At 53.8% G+C, this 20193-nt stretch overlaps 3 protein-coding genes across 11 annotated transcripts in view; 1 reads left to right on the top strand and 2 right to left on the bottom strand.

Moving 5' to 3' along the window:
• Espn (espin) overlaps nucleotides 1-3623 on the top strand; it is a 32506-nt gene extending 28883 nt beyond the window's left edge. For 2 of the 3 annotated variants that reach the window (XM_029540345.1, XM_029540344.1), the window contains 3 exons: nucleotides 368-447; nucleotides 537-548; nucleotides 2696-3623. In XM_029540345.1, the coding sequence (XP_029396205.1) occupies nucleotides 368-447; nucleotides 537-548; nucleotides 2696-2840 (237 nt within the window). In that variant the 3' untranslated portion in view covers nucleotides 2841-3623. The remainder of the gene's footprint in view (nucleotides 1-367; nucleotides 448-536; nucleotides 549-2695) is intronic. The other variant, XM_021200186.2, reaches the window with a different exon arrangement.
• A 219-nt stretch (nucleotides 3624-3842) lies between these two features.
• Nucleotides 3843-8497, bottom strand: Tnfrsf25 (TNF receptor superfamily member 25). Of its 2 annotated transcripts, XM_021200929.2 has the most exons (10): nucleotides 7861-8497; nucleotides 7252-7393; nucleotides 6962-7096; nucleotides 6464-6634; nucleotides 6308-6362; nucleotides 5671-5726; nucleotides 5474-5572; nucleotides 5244-5281; nucleotides 4620-4803; nucleotides 3843-4451 (listed from the first exon to the last, which is right to left on the bottom strand). In XM_021200929.2, exons 1-10 carry the CDS (start codon nucleotides 7894-7896, stop codon nucleotides 4123-4125), a joined length of 1245 nt encoding a protein of 414 aa, XP_021056588.1. In that variant the 5' UTR covers nucleotides 7897-8497; the 3' UTR covers nucleotides 3843-4122. The 2 variants fall into 2 exon arrangements, with proteins under 2 accessions (XP_021056588.1, XP_021056589.1); XM_021200930.2 differs by lacking the exons at nucleotides 5671-5726; nucleotides 6308-6362; nucleotides 7861-8497 and having other exon boundaries at nucleotides 3851-4451; nucleotides 7252-7628.
• Nucleotides 8498-8574: 77 nt separating this feature from the next.
• Plekhg5 (pleckstrin homology and RhoGEF domain containing G5) overlaps nucleotides 8575-20193 on the bottom strand; it is a 42822-nt gene continuing 31203 nt past the window's right edge. For 2 of the 6 annotated variants that reach the window (XM_029540101.1, XM_029540098.1), the window contains exons 7-22: nucleotides 19928-20064; nucleotides 19528-19676; nucleotides 18095-18304; nucleotides 17829-18020; nucleotides 17499-17594; nucleotides 16920-16970; nucleotides 16572-16721; nucleotides 16202-16312; nucleotides 15946-16095; nucleotides 15736-15873; nucleotides 15475-15594; nucleotides 11379-11511; nucleotides 11182-11297; nucleotides 10911-11095; nucleotides 9371-10144; nucleotides 8593-9116 (exon numbers count right to left, since the gene is read on the bottom strand). In XM_029540101.1, the coding sequence (XP_029395961.1) occupies nucleotides 9107-9116; nucleotides 9371-10144; nucleotides 10911-11095; nucleotides 11182-11297; nucleotides 11379-11511; nucleotides 15475-15594; nucleotides 15736-15873; nucleotides 15946-16095; nucleotides 16202-16312; nucleotides 16572-16721; nucleotides 16920-16970; nucleotides 17499-17594; nucleotides 17829-18020; nucleotides 18095-18304; nucleotides 19528-19676; nucleotides 19928-20064 (2722 nt within the window). In that variant the 3' untranslated portion in view covers nucleotides 8593-9106. Of the gene's footprint in view, nucleotides 9117-9366; nucleotides 10145-10910; nucleotides 11096-11181; nucleotides 11298-11378; nucleotides 11512-15474; nucleotides 15595-15735; nucleotides 15874-15945; nucleotides 16096-16201; nucleotides 16313-16571; nucleotides 16722-16919; nucleotides 16971-17498; nucleotides 17595-17828; nucleotides 18021-18094; nucleotides 18305-19527; nucleotides 19677-19927; nucleotides 20065-20193 lie in introns of those variants that run through there. The other 4 variants (XM_021200064.1, XM_029540099.1, XM_021200065.2 and 1 more) reach the window with 4 other exon arrangements.

Raw genomic sequence — 20193 nt, 5'->3', positions numbered from 1 at the left:
TGGCCCCAGTCTACATCTGCCTAGAAACGCTGGAAAGCGGATCTGGGGCCATCTGGGCACCTGCTTTGTGGGAAATCAGGACCCAGCTACTTTTCTGTCTTCCCTTTTACCTCCTCTGATCTTTGTGGCTCTACCTGTAGCAAACTGGTTGGGGGTCACTGAGGAGCAGGAGGTCCAGCCTACACAGTCTGTCTCCAAGCTCCATTACCAGATTGTACCCTAGGAGGCCATTAAAAAGGGTCTTTTCTTGCAGAGACATCTATGTTCTGCTGTCCCTGAATTCTGCATATCCCCTGGGTTGGGTTTGCAGGCCTCCAACCTGGGAATCTCAGGCCAAGCTGGTCCTGAAGCTGTGGTTGTGTTTTAGGAGGAAGAGGAGGAGGCCCGGCTGGCCAGCCTGCCTGCCTGGAGACGAGACATTCTTCGGAAGAAGCTGGAGGAGGAGAGGTGAGTGGAGGAGACTGCTTGGAATCAGTCGTGTCTTGACTGTCTCGGAGGGTGTGAGGCCATCTAACACTGTCTCTTTCTCTCTCCAGGGAGCAGAAGCGGTAAGTCTGATCCTGGCCCAAACCTGCTGCCTCTTCCCACACCCAGCCCCAGAGGTTTGTCCCCTTGCTTCTTCAACCAGTCCATTACTTCATACCTGCTACCATGACCTTTCAGCTCCCAGTAATGACACAGACCCTTAATTATTTAGCACCTGTCCCTCAACGCCTGGCTCTGACACTCTGATGACATTCTTAGGTTACCTAGACCCCATCTCAGGAGCCTAGCGTTTCACCAAGTGGATTTGCACATCCCTGTAACTCCTTGGTGGGGACAGGCAGGAGAATTAGGAGTTCAAGATCATCCTTGGCTCACAGTCATCACCTCAAGGTTAACCCGACCTACAGGTTTACCTTATCTCAAAACAAAACAAAACAAAACAAAACAAAAAGCCCTTACCCGTTCTATTCCTACAGTGCTGGGTTTTTTCCTTTTAAATTATGTGTATGTCTGTGTGGATAGGAGCTGTGAGTGCAGGTACCTGTGGAGGTCAGAGGTATCAGATCCTGGAACTGGAGTGGTTATGAGCCACCCAATGTGGGTGCTGGGAATCGAACTTGTGTCTTCTGGAAGAGCAGTGTACAATCTTAACACCTGAGCTATCTCTCCAGTGCCAAGGACAAGTCCAGGACCAATAAACTCGATCATCTGTGTATTCCTTTCTACTTAGATTCCTTCTGTATATTGGAATCTAGCCTGGCGCTGTCAGACAGAAATATAGTATGCCCACATATGTAATTTTAAAGATCTATTTATTTATTTTATGGATGTGAGTACACTGTCGCTGTCTTCAGACACACCAGAAGGAGGCATCAGATCCCATGACAGATGTTTGTGAGCCACCATTGCTGGGAATTGAACTCAGGACCTCTGGAAGAGCAGTCAGTGCCCTTAATGGCTGAGCCATCTCTCCAGCCCACGTATGTAATTTTAAATTTTGTAGTAGCCACATCGAGGAAAATTTAAAAGATATAGGTAACTTTAATTTTAATACTTTTAACCCAGTGTATGAAAACTATTATTTCAGCATTTCAATGTGAACAGCCCTGATGAGCTAGGGGAATGGCTCAGTTGGTAGCGGGTAGCGTGCTGGCCTAGCATGCTGGGAGCCCTAGGTTCAGTCTCTAGTATTGCAGAAATCTGGAGTCCTGGGACTAGAAGGATAGCTCAGTGGTTAAAAAAAAACAAAAACACTGCTCTTCCAGAGGACAAAGGTTCAACTCCCGGCAGCCCCAGGCAGCTCAAAACCATCTGTAACTCCAGTTCTAAAGGATCCAATGACCTTCTTAGGCACCAGGCATGTATGTGGTGTACAGATATGCATGCAGGCAAGACACCCACACACATTCAACTAAATGAAACCGAAGACAAAGGAATCAGAACAAAACCCTGGAGTGGTGGCTCCAGTGTGTCATTGCAGCATGCAGGAGGATCAGAAAGCTTGAAGCTAGCCTGCAATACATCAAGACCCCCTCCCCTCTCACTCATCCTCCCTCTCTCATACACACCACACGTATCATATACATAGATTTTTTTCTTTAAAAAATTTTAGTTTTCAAAATATGTGCACGCCAATTTAAACATTTTGATTGTTCCATGACCAAATATGATTAGTGGCAACCCCGTTGCCAGGGCAGATCTACCCTTAAGCTTTTTCAGACCTGGGAATCAAACCTTGAGTATTGTAGGCAAGCACTCTGCCACAGAGTCCCTAGCCTTATGTCCAGAGCACCTGTCCCTAGCTAGCTCCATTTCCTGTCCCCCCAGTAATGAGATCCCGCATACCTCAACCCTATTCCCTGGGCATTTAGATTGACAGCTTCCTAAACAATTCAGGTCCTGTCTCCAATGACAGGCCTCCTGTCATGGATCCCTTGAACTCTGTAACATTTAATCCTCACACAGGGCCACCTAATGACCCAGCATCTCTTTCCAGTAACATTCTTCTACAAAATAATCCGATTTCAGCCTCCACTTATCTTTCTGAGTATCCCTCTAAGTCCAAAATGATGACATGAAAGCCCTAGGTCCTAGGCAGTGTAGGCCCTGTCCTCATTAGCTCCCTCCCTCCCTCCCATTGTCATCCCGGTGTCTGGGCTGCCCCAGTATCTGGGTCCAGGCATCGCTGAGTTTTGTCACCCAAAAACAGAAAAGAGGAGGAGCGGCAAAAGCTGGAGGAAATACAGAGGGCGAAAGAACAATCGGAGAAGCTGCGGACACTAGGCTACGACGAGGCCAAGCTCGCGCCCTGGCAGCGACAGGTCATCTTGAAGAAGGGGGAGATCCCTAAATAATAGGAGTCTCTCGGCCTCTGGCCTCTTGCGTGTAGCCTCATAAGTTCTGAGAGATGGGGAGCGGCCCCCAGCCCCCGCCCCATCCTGTCAGGTTGGTGCGGAAGGGCTAAGAGCCTTGCCGCCCTTCCCTTCGGTGCCGGAACCCTCCCTAGTCCCCTCCCTGGCCCCACATCCCCAACCCTGCTGCTGGAGTGCTCTCGCAAACCCCTGCCTGGAAAAAGTGCCCAAGCTGCTGACGCAAAAAGAAAAAAAAAAAGAAAGAAAGATGCTGCTCATTTGCATGCTCACTTGCATATATTTGCATGTTCACTGACCCTGCCTGAGCTCTCCCCAGCTTCGTGGGTGGTGACTTTTCCTGCAGGGCGCACGCCTTGCTGCAGCCCCCTCCCCCGCAGCCCGGAACCCACATAGCCGGCGCATCCTGGGTGGAGGCAGACCCCGAGCTCGGGGAAGGGGTTTTCCTGCCTTCACGACCCAGATCTGTGCTGACCAAAGTCGCTGCGTTTCTCATCCCCCAGCGAGGGTTTCCTCTCAGTCATTTGTTTACCAGAAAGGATGAAACTTGCCTGTTGGGGCGGAGCTGTCGCTCCTGAGGGGCCCCACCTTTACATCCCACCCCCACCCCACCCCCGCCCCAATTAAGCCTTCCAAGTCCCCAGCCAGGACCATAGCTCCCCTGACCCTTTCACTGCCCCAGTGGTGTAAGTGGAGGGCCAGGGACCCTGCAATTGTGCCTGCTCCTCACCCTATCCCCCACCCCCTTCCTTCCCCCATTAAACCTCTATCCGCCAGCTGTGGCTCTCATTCACTCTCACTCGCCGTCCTACTGACTTTCTCCTTCCGAAGCCACTGTGTAGTGGCGGACACGGGAGGGGCTAACGTGGGAGCCGAGGAAGACACTGGTTTCCACTGTACGCCTCAGTTCTCGAGGCGTCAGGACTCCCAGCCCACTCAGAGCCTGGGGAAACAGAACCAGGGCGCCCTTAACCCCCACTGAAATACCAAGCAGCTGCTTTTCTTACGAAATTTAATACCAAGTCCAAACTCGGGCTAATTAACAGCTGAGCAACCAGTCACTTGGCCCCTTCTGGTATTTCTCCATGAAGCTTCCCTTCGCTGGAGCTCCGTGCTGCAGATAAGCAAAGGTGAGGCAACCAGCCCGGCTACGCAGGACCACGGCAGGGGGTTAGTAAGTGACATAAAATGTCTACACGCGTAAGTAACAATACTTAAGGCTCCTTCAAAGGTCACTAGAGTGTCAACGTGGCTGATGGACCTCACATCACGGGCCGCGTTGCAGGCGGCTGCGCAGGTCCTCAGCACAGCCTTCCAGACCCATGCGCTCCAGGGCCGCATAAATGGCACCCAGGCCTGCAGGCTGCTGCTGACGCCAGCGCTTGAGCATCTCATACTGCTGGTCTCGGAAGCGGCAGATTTCCACCTCCACAGCTTCAATTTCCGCTTCCCGCAGCCCCAGCGTGCGCACGAACTCCTTCCACCTTCGTGCTGGGACCGCATCCATCACGTCGTAGAGCTGCGGGCCAGGCTGGAGCACAGAAGCCGGAGAGCCCGCAGGGGGCGCTGGCGAGAGCGGAGATGCCAAGGGAGGTCCTGAGGTGGGGTCAGAGATGTGAGGATACTTTCCAACAGAGGACCTAATGGGCCTCTTTGGGCAAGACAGCTACCACCCATGAGGACAGGAAGTCGACCATGAAACAACAGGGTCCCACCTTGAACTTGGGAAGATAGGGTCAAGCCTAAACCATTATGCTCCCTTACCAAGAGTTCTGTTTGGCAGCTGATCCCAGGGTCGTGAGGCTTGTCCGCAGACCACCTCCTGAGTCTGGGATAAGCCAGGGGTCCAGTTGTTGCCTACCAACTGGACGGAGGTACAGATTTTCCCAGTACTGCTTGGGGGTGCCAGGAGGGTGTGGGCGCTGTCTGAGGCTGAGAGACGGATAGTCTGGAAGGTGGGAGGCACCAAGTCAGTCGTGTGCATCTAGGAAGGCCCCTTTGCTGGTCTCTCTGGCTAGGGGTGGCCATTCCCTGGCTCAGGCAGCAGAATTACCTCCCATAGGCACTCTCTCTCTCTCTCTCCACACACACACACACACACACACACACAGCCCTGTGGCCCAGCAGAAGGGCCTCTGTGTTTGCCTGGCAGTCTATCTCCCAACCCCTTGGAGGTGTCCATCCCTCTGAATGTCGGGTCTGGAGTACTTATCTGATTCCCAGAGCCGTCACTTGAGAGCCGGTGCTGGGGATGGGTCCTTTCCATTGATAACCCTCAGCACATTTGTCTGTTAGGTCTAACCTGTGCTAACAATCATGCTGAGCACAGGGGATTGTAACTCTCCTCGTCCCGAGAGCCAGGATCCTTCCCAGGACTGAGATAATTACCTGTGGTGAGGCCAGGGTCTCCGTCGCAGCCATGTCTGCTGATGGAGACAGAGAGGGCCCAGTCAGCATCCAGGCAAGTGCTAGTCCAGCAACTTTTGACTTCTTTTGCTCCTTACACTCCTTCTCTCGGTTTCCCTTTCTGCATCAAGTTACGGGGGCTCTAGAGCACCACCCATCCTTACCCCAGGCCTCTCTGTAATGCATGCACGTAGTACACATAATGGACTTACCAGTGACCACGGGCTTACAAGGCTGCCATCGACAATATGCACAGATCAGGATAGCCCCCAAAAGGAACGCGGCTCCTAGAAGTACCTGGACCCAAAACACTGACAAAGCAGTACCCGGTGAGAGCCGGCTAGCGGCCACCCCGCCCCACGCTGGCCCACCCCAGCCTTCCCACCAGAACCCCCAGATTATCACCTACTCTGCTTCCAGCCACAGACAGCAGTGCAAGCCTTAGGGCAAACGCTGCTGAAGCCCCTGCAAAGGAGTAGGGCGGGGCTGAAGGCTCCCCAGGACTGCCTGGACACCTTCCCCATCCTGTAGGGGGTGGCCTTCTATCCTGCCCCAGAACACTCCCTAAGTATTGCTGGAAAGCCACTTGGGTCACTAAGAACCATCACCATCTCATCTGTAGGTCCTGGGTAGTGGTCCTTGCCCCTAGAGTCAGTGCCTGGGAAGCAGCAGATACTCAAGGGCTTGGGAATCCCTTCCCCCTTACTGCAGCCCCATGTTCAGAGGGTAAACCTGAAATCTTTCAACTTGCCAAGGGCTAGCAGCAAATCCAGTCTTAGCTGAAGTTTCAAAGCTCTATCGGTGTAAGCAAATAAACGATAAGTCTACTAAATATGGGAGAGGAAGGGGTAAGGATAATATCTGCTCCTTTATGTATCCGTGTAACCCTTTACCATTCTGGTTGCCTGGGACGCCCCTTCCACAGCAGAGCCAAGCTGCCCCACCCACATCTTTTCCCACCTCTAAACCTGCAGCATCTATTTCCCCAGGTCTCCACCCAGGTCCCAGCCTCCCCTCCCTCTGGCCCAGCACAGCCAGTAAGTTACGTGGGGCAGGACGTGCAATCATTGCCACGCATATAGAAGCCAGGCGGGCAGGGCCCTGCAGACCAAAAGATGGTTTGTGTCAGGAGAGAAAGGAGAGAAAGGAGCTGAAACAAAAGGCCTCAGAGGTAGATAGCTCAGCCCAGAGTGAATACTCACAGGGGGTTGGAGCCTCATAGACTGGCGGCGGCGGCGTAGCCGGGCATGGGACACAAGAGAAAGGTGAGCTTTTCCCACATGGCTCGGTGGAACAGTCAACACACCAGCCTGACTGGCAGCCACAGTGGGTGTCCGACTCTGCCGAGCAGTTCTCAAGGGTCACTTGAAGGGCTGTGAGGGGTGCAGGGATGTGGGAACATGGACGTGTCAGAGCTACTGACCGCCACAAAGCAGCAGGGGACAACCTCCCTGAGAGCGTGGCACTGGCGCCACAGGGAGAAGTAGGCTGCTCATGGTTGGTCAGAGGCCGAGCGAGCGAGGCACGTGAAGACAGGAAGGCCACGGGGGGGGGGGGATGAGAAAGGCACACTGCGCGGTGTGGTGGTGGACTGAACACAGAGGCCTCTCATCCAAGACAACCGTCTGAAAAGCCGTGGCCGTGGCCGTGGCCTGTCCTCAAGAGCCTGTCCCCTGAGCTCTGGGAAGCCACCCCCTTACCCTCTTCATCACAGACTTGGCAGCGGGTACAGTCAGTCTTAAAGTGGTTGTCTCTGGTCAAGAAGGTGCCCAAGGGACAAGGAAGGCAGGTGGAATCGCCACAGGGTTCTATGCAGGGGGCCTTCATGTAGTGTCCTGTGGCACACAGTCAAGGGCTAGGGTCAACCTGCTTTTCCTCCCTCTCTTCCCCATCACCTGCCCGTTGCCACCCAGCCTCCCTGGACCCCATCCCTAGCCTGTCTCACCCTCCTTTCCCCTGCCTCACTCCCTTTACCGGTCCAGCCACTTACCCTTTGGGCAGCCCCTGCAACAAAACGGGCCATACCTCTTCTGGGACTCACTGGCACAGTCACACCTGCCAGACGTGCCGCCCTGGCTCTGGCCACCAAGCAGCAGTAGCAGCAGCAGCAGCAGCAGTGGTAGGAACAGAGGCTGGAGAACACGGGCAGTTGACCCTGGTGTGACTGCCCCAGGAGGTGATCTCTCCCTCCTAGGCACCTCCCCCATTTCTGAAGCCCTAGCATTTGCCCGACTTCTCAGGCTCCCGGGCAGATCAGGGTTAGGGGAGTGGGACCAACTCCCCTCTCGTTGTCTACAAAACCGGCTTATGAACAGCGGAGGGGAGGCCTCTTGCCAGCCTTTTGCCCATTTCCCCTCCACCCAGCCCCCAGCCATGCCTTCTGAGAAGTAGAGGCCCCCAGACCCCTTTCCCCGGGAGCTTGTGCTTCCTCTCAGCGGAAGGGCGCGCCCGAGCCTCTAACTAGGTCGCCGATGAAGACAACCCAGCCCGCAGGGGAGCTCGGAGTTGAGAGGCTCCCCCAGACCCTCCCCTGAGGCTTAGTTCCAGGGTTGCGGGTCAGGTTTTGGACTCTTTCCTGGCCTCCCGCGACCCCACTCACCTCCACCACGCAGCCCCGCAGCAGCCGTGGCTCCATTGCGGTCTGTACCGCCTGGGCCCTGCGAGTGCTACTCAGGTCGGTCGTGTAGCCCGGGGCTTCCCCACTAGCCCAGCCCCTATGTTCCTAGACTAGAGCTACTAGAGTTAGCCTGCCCGCCGCCCCCGCGCCATCCAGAACAACTCCCCTTGGGGGATGGCTAGGGTAGGGTCTGCCACTCTTCCGAAGCTGAGGGGTTATGCTCCTCTACCAGACGGAGCCCCTCGCTGCTGGTGTGGTGCACACTACATAAGGGAAGCAGGCACAGGCTTTAACTCTAAGCCCAGAAAGCTGTATCCTGATCCCACCCTGGGTCTAGCTCCAGCCCTGAGAACCACTGCGAAGAGTGCAGAGCCAGTGACTTTTCTCTGGGTTTCAAGGACTTGGGACATGGTGGGGCAACGTAGGTAGGACACCTACATCTTCCAGAATAGCTGGGTATGGGTGCTGGGGTGGTCGAGCCTTGAGTTCTAAGGAATAGCCTCTACATTCTGTTAGATTCAGCAAGGAAAGGGCCAGCAAGTTATTCCCCGGACGTTCCAATTAATAGTGGCTTCCCGGCTGTCTTGGGATGTTGGCCTTTATCTTCCACAGGGGCCCCATTACAGTTGGCAAGACACACAGCGCCCCCAGCCCAGCCCAGAGGAACAGGGAACAGAGGGGGTTCTAGAAGCACAGGACTCTTTCCACAGGAGAATATACAAGTCTTTATAGAAGAGCCAAACTCAATAAATACGCAGCCTGACAGATCCCAGCCCGCGCCTCAGAGGCCAGCATGACCAGGAGGGGCAAGGACTCATTTTATGAGTCCTAACGAAGGTGGCATTGAGAGCCTGTGAGCCCAGCCCATCAGGGCTGGCAGAGTCAAGAGCAGAGGACAAGGGGCAGCCTGGGCAAGGGGATGGAGCATTGCAGCCAGGGCCTGGAACTCCACAGGACCCTTCTCCATTTATTCCATCCAGTCTGGCAAAGTGCAAATTGGCCGTGAGGTGATGAGGCAACCACCCTGCCTGGTGCTCTGGTGCAGGCGCACATGAGGAGCAGGGAAGCAGGTGCTGTGACTTCCAGGAGGGAGGCAGGCTCTCTGCTGTCCTCAGGCAGTGGTACCCTTGGGGGTCTCCTTGGTCTTCACACACGTGTGAGGCAGCAATGAAGAGAAGGCAGGGCTCTCTACTGTCCCTTACTCGTGGCACCCTTAGGGGTCTCCTGCTCACACCTCCCTGCAAGGGGTGGGGAGAAAGTCCATCCATGGCTGGTGGCAACCACATAATGGTTCTAGCAGAACCCTCCCCTCATCCACTGCCCTCTCCCCTTCACTCCGGCCTGCTAGGGATACCCCTGCCCGCCCAGCCATTAGGGTGGGTCTAAAGCTCTTCTTCCCATTCAACCTCCAAAGGCTGATACTCACAGACATGGCTGTCACTACCCACTACATCACAGAGTCATCTGTCCCTCCCCTGGCCGGGCCACTCACGAGGCAGTGAGCGTGGAGTTAAGCAGCAGGGTAGTCCTGATCCGGTAGAGCTGGGCCAGGGTCAGCTTCCTGTGTTGAGCAGAGACCCCTGAGGGAGGTTCGGGCTGCACCCTGGGCACAGCCCCAGAAGGCATCTCTCTGCATCTCCTTCCGGCAGAATCTGCAGGTCCAGGTCCCCCAGTCCCGTGGCTGGGTCTGTTCTCAGATTCTGACAATTGAGGGCCATGGCAGGGGTCACACACCCCTGGACCATTCCAGCCAGGACCACCTTCCTGAAGGGGGATCTGAGTCCTAACCCCAGGGGTCATAGTGATCAGGCACAGTTCTGACAGGCTGCGGCTGGGAGCCGGGGGCACGACGCGGGTGGCGGTTCCTGACAGTAACTGTAGGAGGCTAGCCTCGGATTTGGACTTGAGCAGGTGGGGCGGGTGAGGGAGCAGCTGGACAGGAGTGCGACGGCGGAGGCGGGGTGAGGGCTGGGGAGAGGGGGTCTGAGGCACAGGAGCTGGCTGGACCACGGGGTGTGGAGCCACAAAGTCTTGAAGGGAAGTGGGGGATAGGGTGCCGTAGGCGGAGTCCATGGAGCAAGAGCGGCCGTCCACGGGGCCCAGGGGCAGCAGCTCGCTGGTGGGAGTGACCGACGAAGCAGTGTTACTAAGAGAGGTCTCATCCGACTGGGAGCTGAAGGGACCACCTTCAAACTCTGGGGAAGACAATGTCTCCCCAGGCTCTACCACAACCATGGCCAGAGTCTCAGTGGAGCCATCTGAGGCGCTGTGGAGGACAAGAGAGTCAGAAAGCCAGATATCTAAAGCAGGGGCTGGAGAGATGGCTCAGAGGTTAAGAGCACTTCTGAAGGTCCTGAGTTCTATTCCCAGCAACCACATGGTGGCTTACAACCATCCATAATGAGATCAGATGCCCTCTTCTGGTGTGTATGAAGACAGCTACAGTATACATATGATAATAAATCTCTGTGCTGGAGTGAGCTGGGGCTGGATCAAGCAGAGGTCCTGAGTTCAATTCCCAACAACCACATGATGGCTCATAACCATCTGTACAGCTACAGTGTACTCATATCCATAAAATAAATACATAAAAATCTTTTAATAAATAATAAATCAACAGCCTAAAGCAGCCTGGAGCCCTAGCAGCTCAGAGCTCAGACCTGCCAGTGTCTGTAGCCAGACATTAGTACCCTTTCCTGACCTGTGACACCTGTGCACAGTCTGCAGGTGGCCACGTGGAATGAAGCATGTTGAAAACGGCCCATGTCCATGTCTGAACTTTAGCAGGAGACAGAGCTATCCTGACACTCCCACTGGGTTCATACCATTCCACCGTTCAGAGAGCAATCCCTCTGTCTCCTGAGCCAGATGCCCTGGGCTAGGGAACTTGTCCTGATGGGCCCTGCTGAATTTTTATTTTGTTCCTGTGACCTGGTCTGGGTATTCAGTCCTGGAGCTCCGGCTTCAAACTTTTGGCAATCCCTCTGCCTCCTTGAGGTAATCCTCCTGCCTCAGCTCTTGGGTAAACATACCAGTGCTCAGAGTCGAGGCTGTTGCTGCTCTTTCGAAGGATGGTGGGAGAGCTGGCAGCTGAGGTACCGCTGTCTTCACCCTCCTCCTCCTCCTGCTCGTCCTCCTCCTCTTCCAGGCTCTGCAAGTGCTGGCTGCCTGGGTGCTCCTGTGCACACAGCTGTGCCCGCAGCTGCTGCAGCTGGTTCTGCAGGTTGGGTGGCCACACACAGAATGAGCCACGAGCAACAGACCCATCTGCCCTAGCAGACCCGTGTATCACTCTGCCCTCACCTGTGCGTTGTAAATAGTGTCCACCCAGCTCCGGCACAAGGCCTGGCTGCTGGCCTGGAAAGTGTAGGCCCCCACGGCACTGTGGAACTCATTCAGGTAGATGAGGAGGAAGGAACCTGGTCACGGAAAGGCCGAGTTAGTATTGGCCCGAGCCCACGGTGGCCCCATGACCATGAGTAGGGGCCAGAATTCCTTACCAGGGTCCCGAAGTTCCCGGCACACAATCTTGTCCACCAGTAGCGGTGGCCTGATGACCTTCGTTCTCTCTGCTTTCTTCACGGCCTTGGTCACCAAGAGTACGTCAGTGAACAGGAAGCAGTACACATCCATCTGCGGTGGGGAAGACGGAGTCGGTCAGCAACAGGGGGATCCCAGGGCTAGGCACAGACTTTTGTTGTTTTGTTTTTAAAGATTTACTTGCATTTTATTTATTTGCTTAAAAGTGTTTTTTAACAGCCAGGGCTATACAGAGAAACCCTGTCTCGAAAAACCAAAAAAAAAAAGTGTATTTTAAAAAAGATTTTATTTAATGTATGTGAGTCCACTGTAGCTGTACAGATGGTTGTGAGCCTTCATGTGGTCGTTGGGAATTGAATTTTTAGGACCTCTGCTCGCTCCAGTCAACTCCGCTCCATTCTCTCAGTCCCTGCTTGCTCCGGCCCAAAGATTTATCATTATACATAAGTACACTGTAGCTGACTTCAGACGCACCAGAAGAGGGCATCAGATCTCATTACAGGTGGTTGTGAGCCATCACATGGTTGCTGGGATTTGAACTCAGGACCTCTGGAAGAGCAGTCAGTGCTCTTACCCGCTGAGCCATCTTACCAGCCCTTGCCAGTGTTTCTGGCCTTCATTTCTATGTGTGTGGATGTCCCATGTGCATGTCTGGTGCCATGGAGCCAAGATTGGCATGTAGATGTGGAACTGAACCCAGAGAATGTGCTTGTTAACTACTGAGCAATCTCTACCCCCTGCATGTCAACTGGGAGCTGCTTTTTTGGTTTGTATGTATATGTGTACTTGTGGGGCACACAGGGACCAAACTCAGATCAACAAGACTTGGTTGCACGTGCCACCGAGCCCAACGGTCCCCAGGAGCTCAGTTTTTGTTCAACACCTTCCTTTTCTATCATGAAAGAATTTTTTTTTAAAGGTTTTTTCGAGACAGGGTTTCTGTGTGTAGCCCTGGCTGTCCTGGAACTCACTTTGTAGACCAGGCTGGCCTCGAACTCAGAAATCCACCTGCCTCTGCCTCCCGATTAAAGGCGTGTGCCACCACACCCGGCTATGAAAGGATTTTTGTGAAACGTTATCTTTTAACAAAGGGTATAAAATAAGTGTACATTCTTTTTTTTTTTTTTTTTTTTAAAGATTTATTTATTGTATGTAAGTACACTGTAGCTGTCTTCAGACACTCCAGAAGAGGGAGTTAGATCTTGTTAAGGATGGTTGTGAGCCACCATGTGGTTGCTGGGATTTGAACTCTGCACCTTTGGAAGAGCAGTCGGGTGCTCTTACCTGCTGAGCCATCTCACCAGTCCCCATAAGTGTACATTCTTATTTATGCATTTTACATATATGGGTAGTTTGTATGTACATGTGCACACCAGAAGGCAGCATACACAGTTGTGAGGTGTCATGGGGTGCTGGGAATTGGTTCTAATGATCTGTTTTAACCCAGCCCTCCAAATAGAGAATCTGTGTGTCAAAATGCAGGGTCCTGGTCTCCAATTGGCTTTTGATTGATCAATAAAGAGCCAATGGCTGGGCAGGATGAAAGAGGCAGAACTTTTAGGTTCCTGGGGAAAGAAAGAAGAGAGGATCCGCCATGGACCACACAGGGAAGTAACTGGAGGGAGTAATAGCCAAAAAACGTAGCTGCAAGAAGGAAGCAGCCCCTGGAAGAAGAAAGCGGACCCTGAAGAAGGAAGTGGCCCCCGGAAGGGCTGCCCAGAAGCATCTTGGGCAGCAAAGTTAGGGGCCGCCCACAAGGAGCCACGGCAGCAAAGATAAAGTACAGATTTAGGAGGTAAGTCAGGAATGCCACAGGGGAGTTTGCTTGCTGCGGGAGGTTTAGAAGTGCTCTAATTCACCCCTACACTGGGGGTGCTGGGAACTGACCTCAGGTACATTGGGGTGCTGGGAATTGACCTCAGGAGCTTTGGAAGAACAGTTGAGTGTTCTTACCCTCTGAGCCATCTGTCCAGCTCTGAGCCTCAAAATTAAAAGATGATTTTTTTTTTTTTTTTAATATATCAGAGATACACATTTATGAGCTGTGGTGGCAGAGGCAGGCAGACGCCCTGTGGTGGCAGTTCAAAGTCAGCCAGGTCTGCATGGTGAGACCTTGTCTGAGGAACAAAAGAAAGAAGGAAGGAAAGAGAGATAGATGAGCGAGCAAAAAGATATACATATTTATGATTTATCTTAATGATAATATATTTTTAAAAAAAAAGTAAGTGATCTAGGCGTGGGGGTGCACACCCTTAGCTCCAGCACTTAAGGGCGGGGGGGCAGGCCTATCGCTGAGTTCGAAGCCAGCCTGCTCTACAGAGAGAATTCCAAGGTAGTCAGGGCTACAGAGAGAAACCTGTCTCAGGGAAAAACAAAACAGTAAGTGGTTAGGCATGATGTCCTGTACCTGCAGTCTAAGCACTTGGGAGGCAGAGACAGGAGTCTAAGTAGGGCGTGGCGGAGCACACAGTTAATCCTAGCACTTGGGAAGCAGAAGGCTGTCCTGGAATTCACTCTGTAGACCAGGCGGGCCTAGAACTCAGAAATCCACCTGCCTCTGCCTCCTGAGTGCTGGAATTAAAGGCGTGCGCCGGGGCTGGTGAGATGGCTCAGTGGGTAAGAGCACCCGACTGCTCTTCCGAAGGCCCGGAGTTCAAATCCCAGCAACCACATGGTGGCTCACAACCATCCAGAACAAGATCTGATGCCCTCTTCTGAAGTGTCTGAAGACAGCTACAGTGTACTTACATATAATAAATAAATAAATCTTTAAAAAAAAAAAAAAAAAAGGCATGCGCCACCACGCCTGGCTCAACCACACAGTGATTCTGAGGGTCATATGAGACCCTATTGCAAATTTTTTATTAGATATTAAATATTTATGAATTTACTATAACTAAATATAATAATATAGAATAAATTATTGAATATTAAGTACTTTATTATTTAATGGAAATGAGAAAAAAAATCTGCTAGGAGTGTTCCGCCACACTAGAGGGTTTGTTTAGCACTCCTGAGGACCTGGACTCAATCCACCATAAACAAAGAAAGAGAGGGGCTGGAGAGATGAGCACTGGCTCATCCTGAGTTTAATTTCCAGCAACCTCACTGGCTCACCACCATCTGTGACGCCCTCTTCTGGTGTGCATGTGTACATGCAAAGAGAGCACTCATATACATGAGAGGGGTGGGGGGGGAGGGTGGGAAGTAATAGGGCTGGAGAGATGGCTCATCAGTTAGAGGTCCTGAGTTCAATTCCCAGCAACCACAACCATCTGTAATGGAAATCCGATGCCCTCTTCTGGTGTGTCTGAAGACAGCAACAGTGTACTCACATAAAATAAATAAGTCTTTTTTTTTTTTTTTTAAAGGAAGAAATAAGAAGGGAGGTAATGTTAAAACCACAATTTACAAGTATTTACCTACCAGGTAATAGCAAGGTTCTGGGGGCCTCTTGGCTTTGCAGAATATATTTCTCCCTGTCACCTTCAAGAGCTGTGACCCTGCTACTCTTACTCTGTAACTTGTAAGTGGCACTCACCCCTCTCCCTATGGCATCGGTCATGGGTTCTTAGGTCACCATGCCAGCTAGTTTCTTTGTCAATCTGACACAAGCTAGAGTCATCTAGGAATAGGGACCCAACAACTGAGACAAACACTTCTATCAAATTAGCCTCTAGACCAACCAGTCTTTGGGGCATTTCCATGATTAATGGTTGATGTCAGAGGGCCCGGCCCACTGTGGGCAGTGCCAGGTCTGGGTAGCTGGCCCTGGGTTGTGTAAGAAAGCAGGCCCAGCAAACCATGAAGAAGCATTTTTCACTATGGCTTCTGCTTGAGTTCCCACCTCTGGGATCCTGCCCTGGCTCTCCTCAGGAAAGCCAAAGACATTTTTTCCTACCTAAATTACTTTTGATCATGGTGTTTTTAATCATATTGATGGGAAGCAAACCAGGGCAGTTACTGTGTAACTAACCAGGCAGTTAATGAGGTCCAGGAGAACCTCGGCAAGGAGAGCAATGGAACAAGGCTGTAGGGTGGGGGTCCTGGGGTCACCTTGCTATCTTTCCCCTCCTTCATCCTCAGGCTCCCTTCCAGCAGCAGCTGCCGGGTCTCTTCCGGGGAGGTTCCAGGCATGGGTGCTGTCAGGTCCAGATGTAGAAATTCCTTCAGGAGCTTTAGATGGGGGAGATGTCAGAGAGGTCAGGGCCAAAACCTGGCTCCCCCCAAGGGAGATCTGCAGCATTCCCCCACCCCCACCCCACCCCCGACACCGCGGTGCTTCCAGGACACCAGCTATGACTCAGTGCCGCTCACCTTATCCACCTCATCGTTGCTGCCCTCCACAACCTCGTAGGCATCAATCCGGCTCACCACCCCCGCCAGGCGCTGCCGTTCCTGCCGCTGCCGCATGCACGTGTTCACGTGGTGTATGAAGCGTTCTACAGAGCTGATCTGAGAATAGGTGATGGGGTTTAGGATCTGGGAGAGATAGAGCCTAGGACATTCTGCTCACATTCAGGTTACCATGGTGACGATGGCTTCCTTGGTGCGGGGCTCATCCGTCTTCCTCAGCACCGACTTGAGCAGCAGTGGGTATTTGGTGAGCCGCTGGTGGGGCTTGGCCAGCATGTCACTCAGCTTCAGCCGCTGGCACTGCTGGTGCTTCTCTGCCCACTATGGGAATGGGGTGGAGTTCAGTTCTAACCTCGCCCCCTTCAGGACCCACCCACCCAGCTGTGCAGGCCCAAGGTCGTGCATCCCGAACTCTCCAGGCTCTCACCGTGACATATGCCCGGAACAGATCGTTGTCACGCAGCAGGCCGCGCATGTACTCCATACAGCCCTCCTCTTCCATACAGTATCGGATGTATGGCTTGAAGAGTGAGCCGAACTGGTCCAAGGCAGACAACAGCACCTGTTACCTCCGGATTCCAGGGGTCCCAGGCGCTTCCCATACCACCCCAGCGAGAAAGCCTTTCCAGGGGAGGATTCTGAGCCTCAGCGGGTCACCCCCACCCCCCACCCCGTGGCCAGGTGGCAAGGATTCAAACCCAAGTCACCAACACCTGGGTAACCTGGTTAAGGTCAGTGGGAACTAGAGGGGCAGGCAGGATCCAGCCCTGGGAGTTTTTCCGCGTCCTCGCTCATACCATCTTGAAGCCTTTGAGAAAGTCGCTGGGCTGCAGCAGCGCCCGCGTCCGCCGCGCCTTCTCCAGCACCGGCACCATCACGCTGCCCCACAGCCCGCGGTGCAGCCTGGCGATCTCAGGGATGTTGCTGAACAAGCGCTCAGCCTCAACCTGGTTGAACACAAGTGTGGGTTGGCTCCACCCAGGCCGACCCACTCACTCCTCCCGGTTAGCCGCGCTCAAGCCCCGTACCTCCCCCGCCAATGCCTCCCCAAGCCAGGTACCTAGTATCCGCCCCTCTCCCTCCCCCAGCTAGGCCCCGCCTCTTTCCTAGTACCTCCCCCGCCGCCGCCCCAGGCCAGGTCGCACCTCACACAGGAGCCCCGACTCTTGCAGGTTAAGAAGACAACACAGGAACAGCTGTGGGGGGAGGGGACACTGCAGCAGGGTCGTGTAGGGGTGGTGTAGGGCCTTGAAGCCCTACCCAGACTCTTAGCTACCCATTCCACGGAAGGCCCTTAAGCACCCAGAGATAAAGAGGGCGTTTGGACTTCCACACCCGGAAATTCCAATCCACCCATGGCCCAACTGAGTGAGGGGTCACCCTGACTTGTCCCATCAGAATGAGAACTGGGGAGAATGTCTTCCTAGTACACCTAGAATGCTACCTCCCAGCTGAAGGCCCCTAAGTGCTATCCATTCGGTCCCGCCCACAGTGACCGCTCCTGGGAACCAGACATACAGCAGGTGTTCAGAAGCAGCCTTTGAACAAGCGAGGCCTCACCTGGGTCACACCAGCTTCACCCTAAGCCCCCTCCCTGGCACTTGAAGGAATCCCCTCCAAGCCCCTATCTAACGTCCCTGCTTTCAAACACAGCCAGCCAGGCCAAGGTCCAGCTTAGCTGAGGGTTCACGCTCTGCAACATGGCCCCGGGGTGCCACACTCACGTTGGTGATCACACGTAGTTTCCTGATGTAGGAGACTTCTGTGTGAAGGAGTTCCCACACTGCCTCCTGTTGGTGGCACTGCCGCCTGGTCAGCTTCTAGAGGAAGGGTGGTACGGGTTAGCCAGTAGCCGAGGGTGTGGAGACAGGGAGGGTGAGCAACCAGGCATGCAACGTCTTCATCTTATCGATAGGAACGCGGAGATCTGGAGGGGAAGGCCATCCTCCCGCGATCATGTGGGTTGCGACTGTCAAGATATCCGAGATAATGCCAGAGTAGGCCTCCTCCACCACTAAACCAGCCAAGTGGTGTGTTCTCCTAGCTACACCAACCTCATGCCCGTCAGTGAGCTCCCTCCAGCTGTCCTCCAGCCTCAGGCCTGAACTCTCTTCATCCTCCTCATCATCTTCCTCTTCCTCCTCCCAGGAGTCATGGTCAAAGCGCAGCCTCCTGGGCATCCGGGGTAGTCCAAAAAGGCTGTAGGCGTGTAGCTTGCTCTCCAGCTGTTCCATCTTGTCTACCTCCTGGAAGGAGTCCCAGAGTCAGGGTCTGGGTTAGCTAGCTGCTCTGCCCCGACCGAACCCATGGGGCTACATACCCGGCCAAAGGCACTGGTGCTAGGGCCGGAGCTGAAGAAGCCGCTGAAGCGACTGGCCGCCCGGTTCTTCCAGCTCTCGTTGCTGCCACTGCTGGTACCCCCACTGCTGCCAACGGGCAGAGAACAGCTGGAAGGTGCAGGGGGCTCCTGCCCAGGGATGCTTGCCTCCCCCAGGAATTCAGACATGTTCTTGCGACGGCGGCCAGGGGCCTGACCAGGGAGGAATAAATAGTGAAGTGCAGCTCATACCAGCCCCACAGCTCCACACCAGGGTTTCGAGAACCCCAGATCACCCAAGCAGGCAAAAGGGTCTCTGCACCCCTGGCCTCGGGTACCACCTCCCCAGAGACCCAGACGTTCACACAGGTTCACCAGGACTATTGCCCCAGACTACCTACAAGCAGAAACTGGAAGAAACCACCTCTCTCTCTCTCTCTCTCTCTCTCTCTCTCTCTCTCTCTCTCTCTCACACACACACACACACACACACACACACACAGACACACACGCGCTCGCGTACACCACTCTGTGACACCTACAGACAGAGCTTCCAAAGGTCGCACTGGAGCTGGAGAGATGGCTCAGCAGTTAAGAGCAAAAAGCACTGGCTGCTCTTGCAGAAGACCAGAGTTTGGTTCCCATCACCTATGTGGGAACTCACAACTGTCTGTAATAACCCAACTGCTATAGATCTGATGTTGTTATAGCCCCCAAGGGGACGGCATGTACAGGTGGTACACTTGTATACACGCGGGCAAAGTGCTCACACACATTGCTCAAAAACAAAAGAAGAGAAAGAAGGAAGGCCAGGTGGCTAAGCGTGCGCTGAGCTCAACGCCTGCCTGGTCCACAGAGAAAGTTCTAGGACAGCCAGGGCTACGCAGAGAAGCAAACAAACAAAAACCAAAAAACACCCTGTCTCAACCATCCCCTTCAAAAAACAAAACAAAACCAGAACACAAACAAACAACCCCAAACCCAGGTGTGGCGGTGCCTTTAACGTCAGCTCTGGGAGGCAGGGTCAGGGCTCTGAGGCCGGCCTCCTCTAGACAGAAGATTTTCAGAACACCCAAGGTTACACAACAAGACCTTGTCTCAGAAACAAAACAAAACAAAACAAAAACAAAAAAGAAAAGAAAGGAAGAGGAGACAGATGCACAAGACACTCCCTCCTACACGGACACATCCTCACTTCCCAACACAATTGTGCTCATTTTCTGTCCCACAGATAAACACACTCCATGTGCCTATTCCCTACGCACTAGAAAAGCCCCAGTCCTACGACCAGCTCCTGTCATCTTAGAGTTACAGACAGAAAGACTGACATTCTCACAAATAACCACAACCTCGCACAAACAATGGAGGAGGAATCCAGGAGTCTCCCTTGAGGAGGCACCCGCCCTACCCACACCCCAACAGGGCCCCCTGCTCACCAAGATGTCCAGACTGCTCTCTCGGCGGCTCTGAGGGTTCACACGTTCCGACACGGGGGGCCCAGCCCCACTGGGCCTCAGGGCTGGTAGACTGAGGGACTTGGAATCCTTCACTCCCTGTTCCACCTTGCCCTCGTCCCCGGGTTTGGCTAGGGTGGCGTGTTGGGGGCGACAATAAGTCCTCAGTGCCCAAGTGTGGGAGACATAGGGCCCTCGTCCTCTCTCCCCCTCCCCGGGAGCCCCACCCTGCCAGCACCAACCACCAGCGCCCAGCAGAGACACCTGTATGCTAATGAGCCTGCCCAGGAGCATGGCCAGTGGGAACCTGAGCCCAGGAAGGGCTCCAGATCCAGGAGGCCCCAACCGTCCCACCCAGACTATGGCCTGTGGCTCTGCTCACCTTTGACCCGCAGGTAGTGTCCTCCAAACCTGTAGGCCTCGAAGGTGAGGGACAGGGGTGTGTTGGATTGATCCAGGTAGATGTCCACTTTGCCCAGCGCGATGCCCTTCCTCTCAAACACAGGCAGCAACACTTCCCTGCACCCCAGGAAGGAATGTGTTTCAGGAGGACAACCTCGTGGCTCCCCAGCCCATCCAGGCACAGCTCCAGCTGCCACCCCGATTATAAAGAAAAGCAGCATGCACAACATCACACACAGACACCTG

The sequence above is a fragment of the Mus pahari genome, chromosome 6 (assembly GCF_900095145.1).
Source record: "Mus pahari chromosome 6, PAHARI_EIJ_v1.1, whole genome shotgun sequence".
Classification (NCBI taxonomy): Eukaryota; Metazoa; Chordata; class Mammalia; order Rodentia; family Muridae; genus Mus; species Mus pahari.
The sequence above is the reverse complement of the archived record's forward strand: the minus strand, read 5'-3'. Positions and strand labels throughout refer to the sequence as shown.

What these genes read in the sequence shown, in the direction of transcription:
- Tnfrsf25 (XM_021200929.2), bottom strand. Translation starts at nt 7,896, where the DNA reads ATGGAGCCACGGCTGCTGCGGGGCTGCGTGGTGGAG. An exon ending in TGTCTGTGGCTGGAAGCAGA is followed by an intron (nt 5,573 to 5,670) that starts GTAGGTGATAAT and finishes CTGCTTTGTCAG; the next exon opens with TGTTTTGGGTCCAGGTACTT. An exon ending in AGACCCTGGCCTCACCACAG is followed by an intron (nt 4,804 to 5,243) that starts GTAATTATCTCA and finishes CCCACCTTCCAG; the next exon opens with ACTATCCGTCTCTCAGCCTC.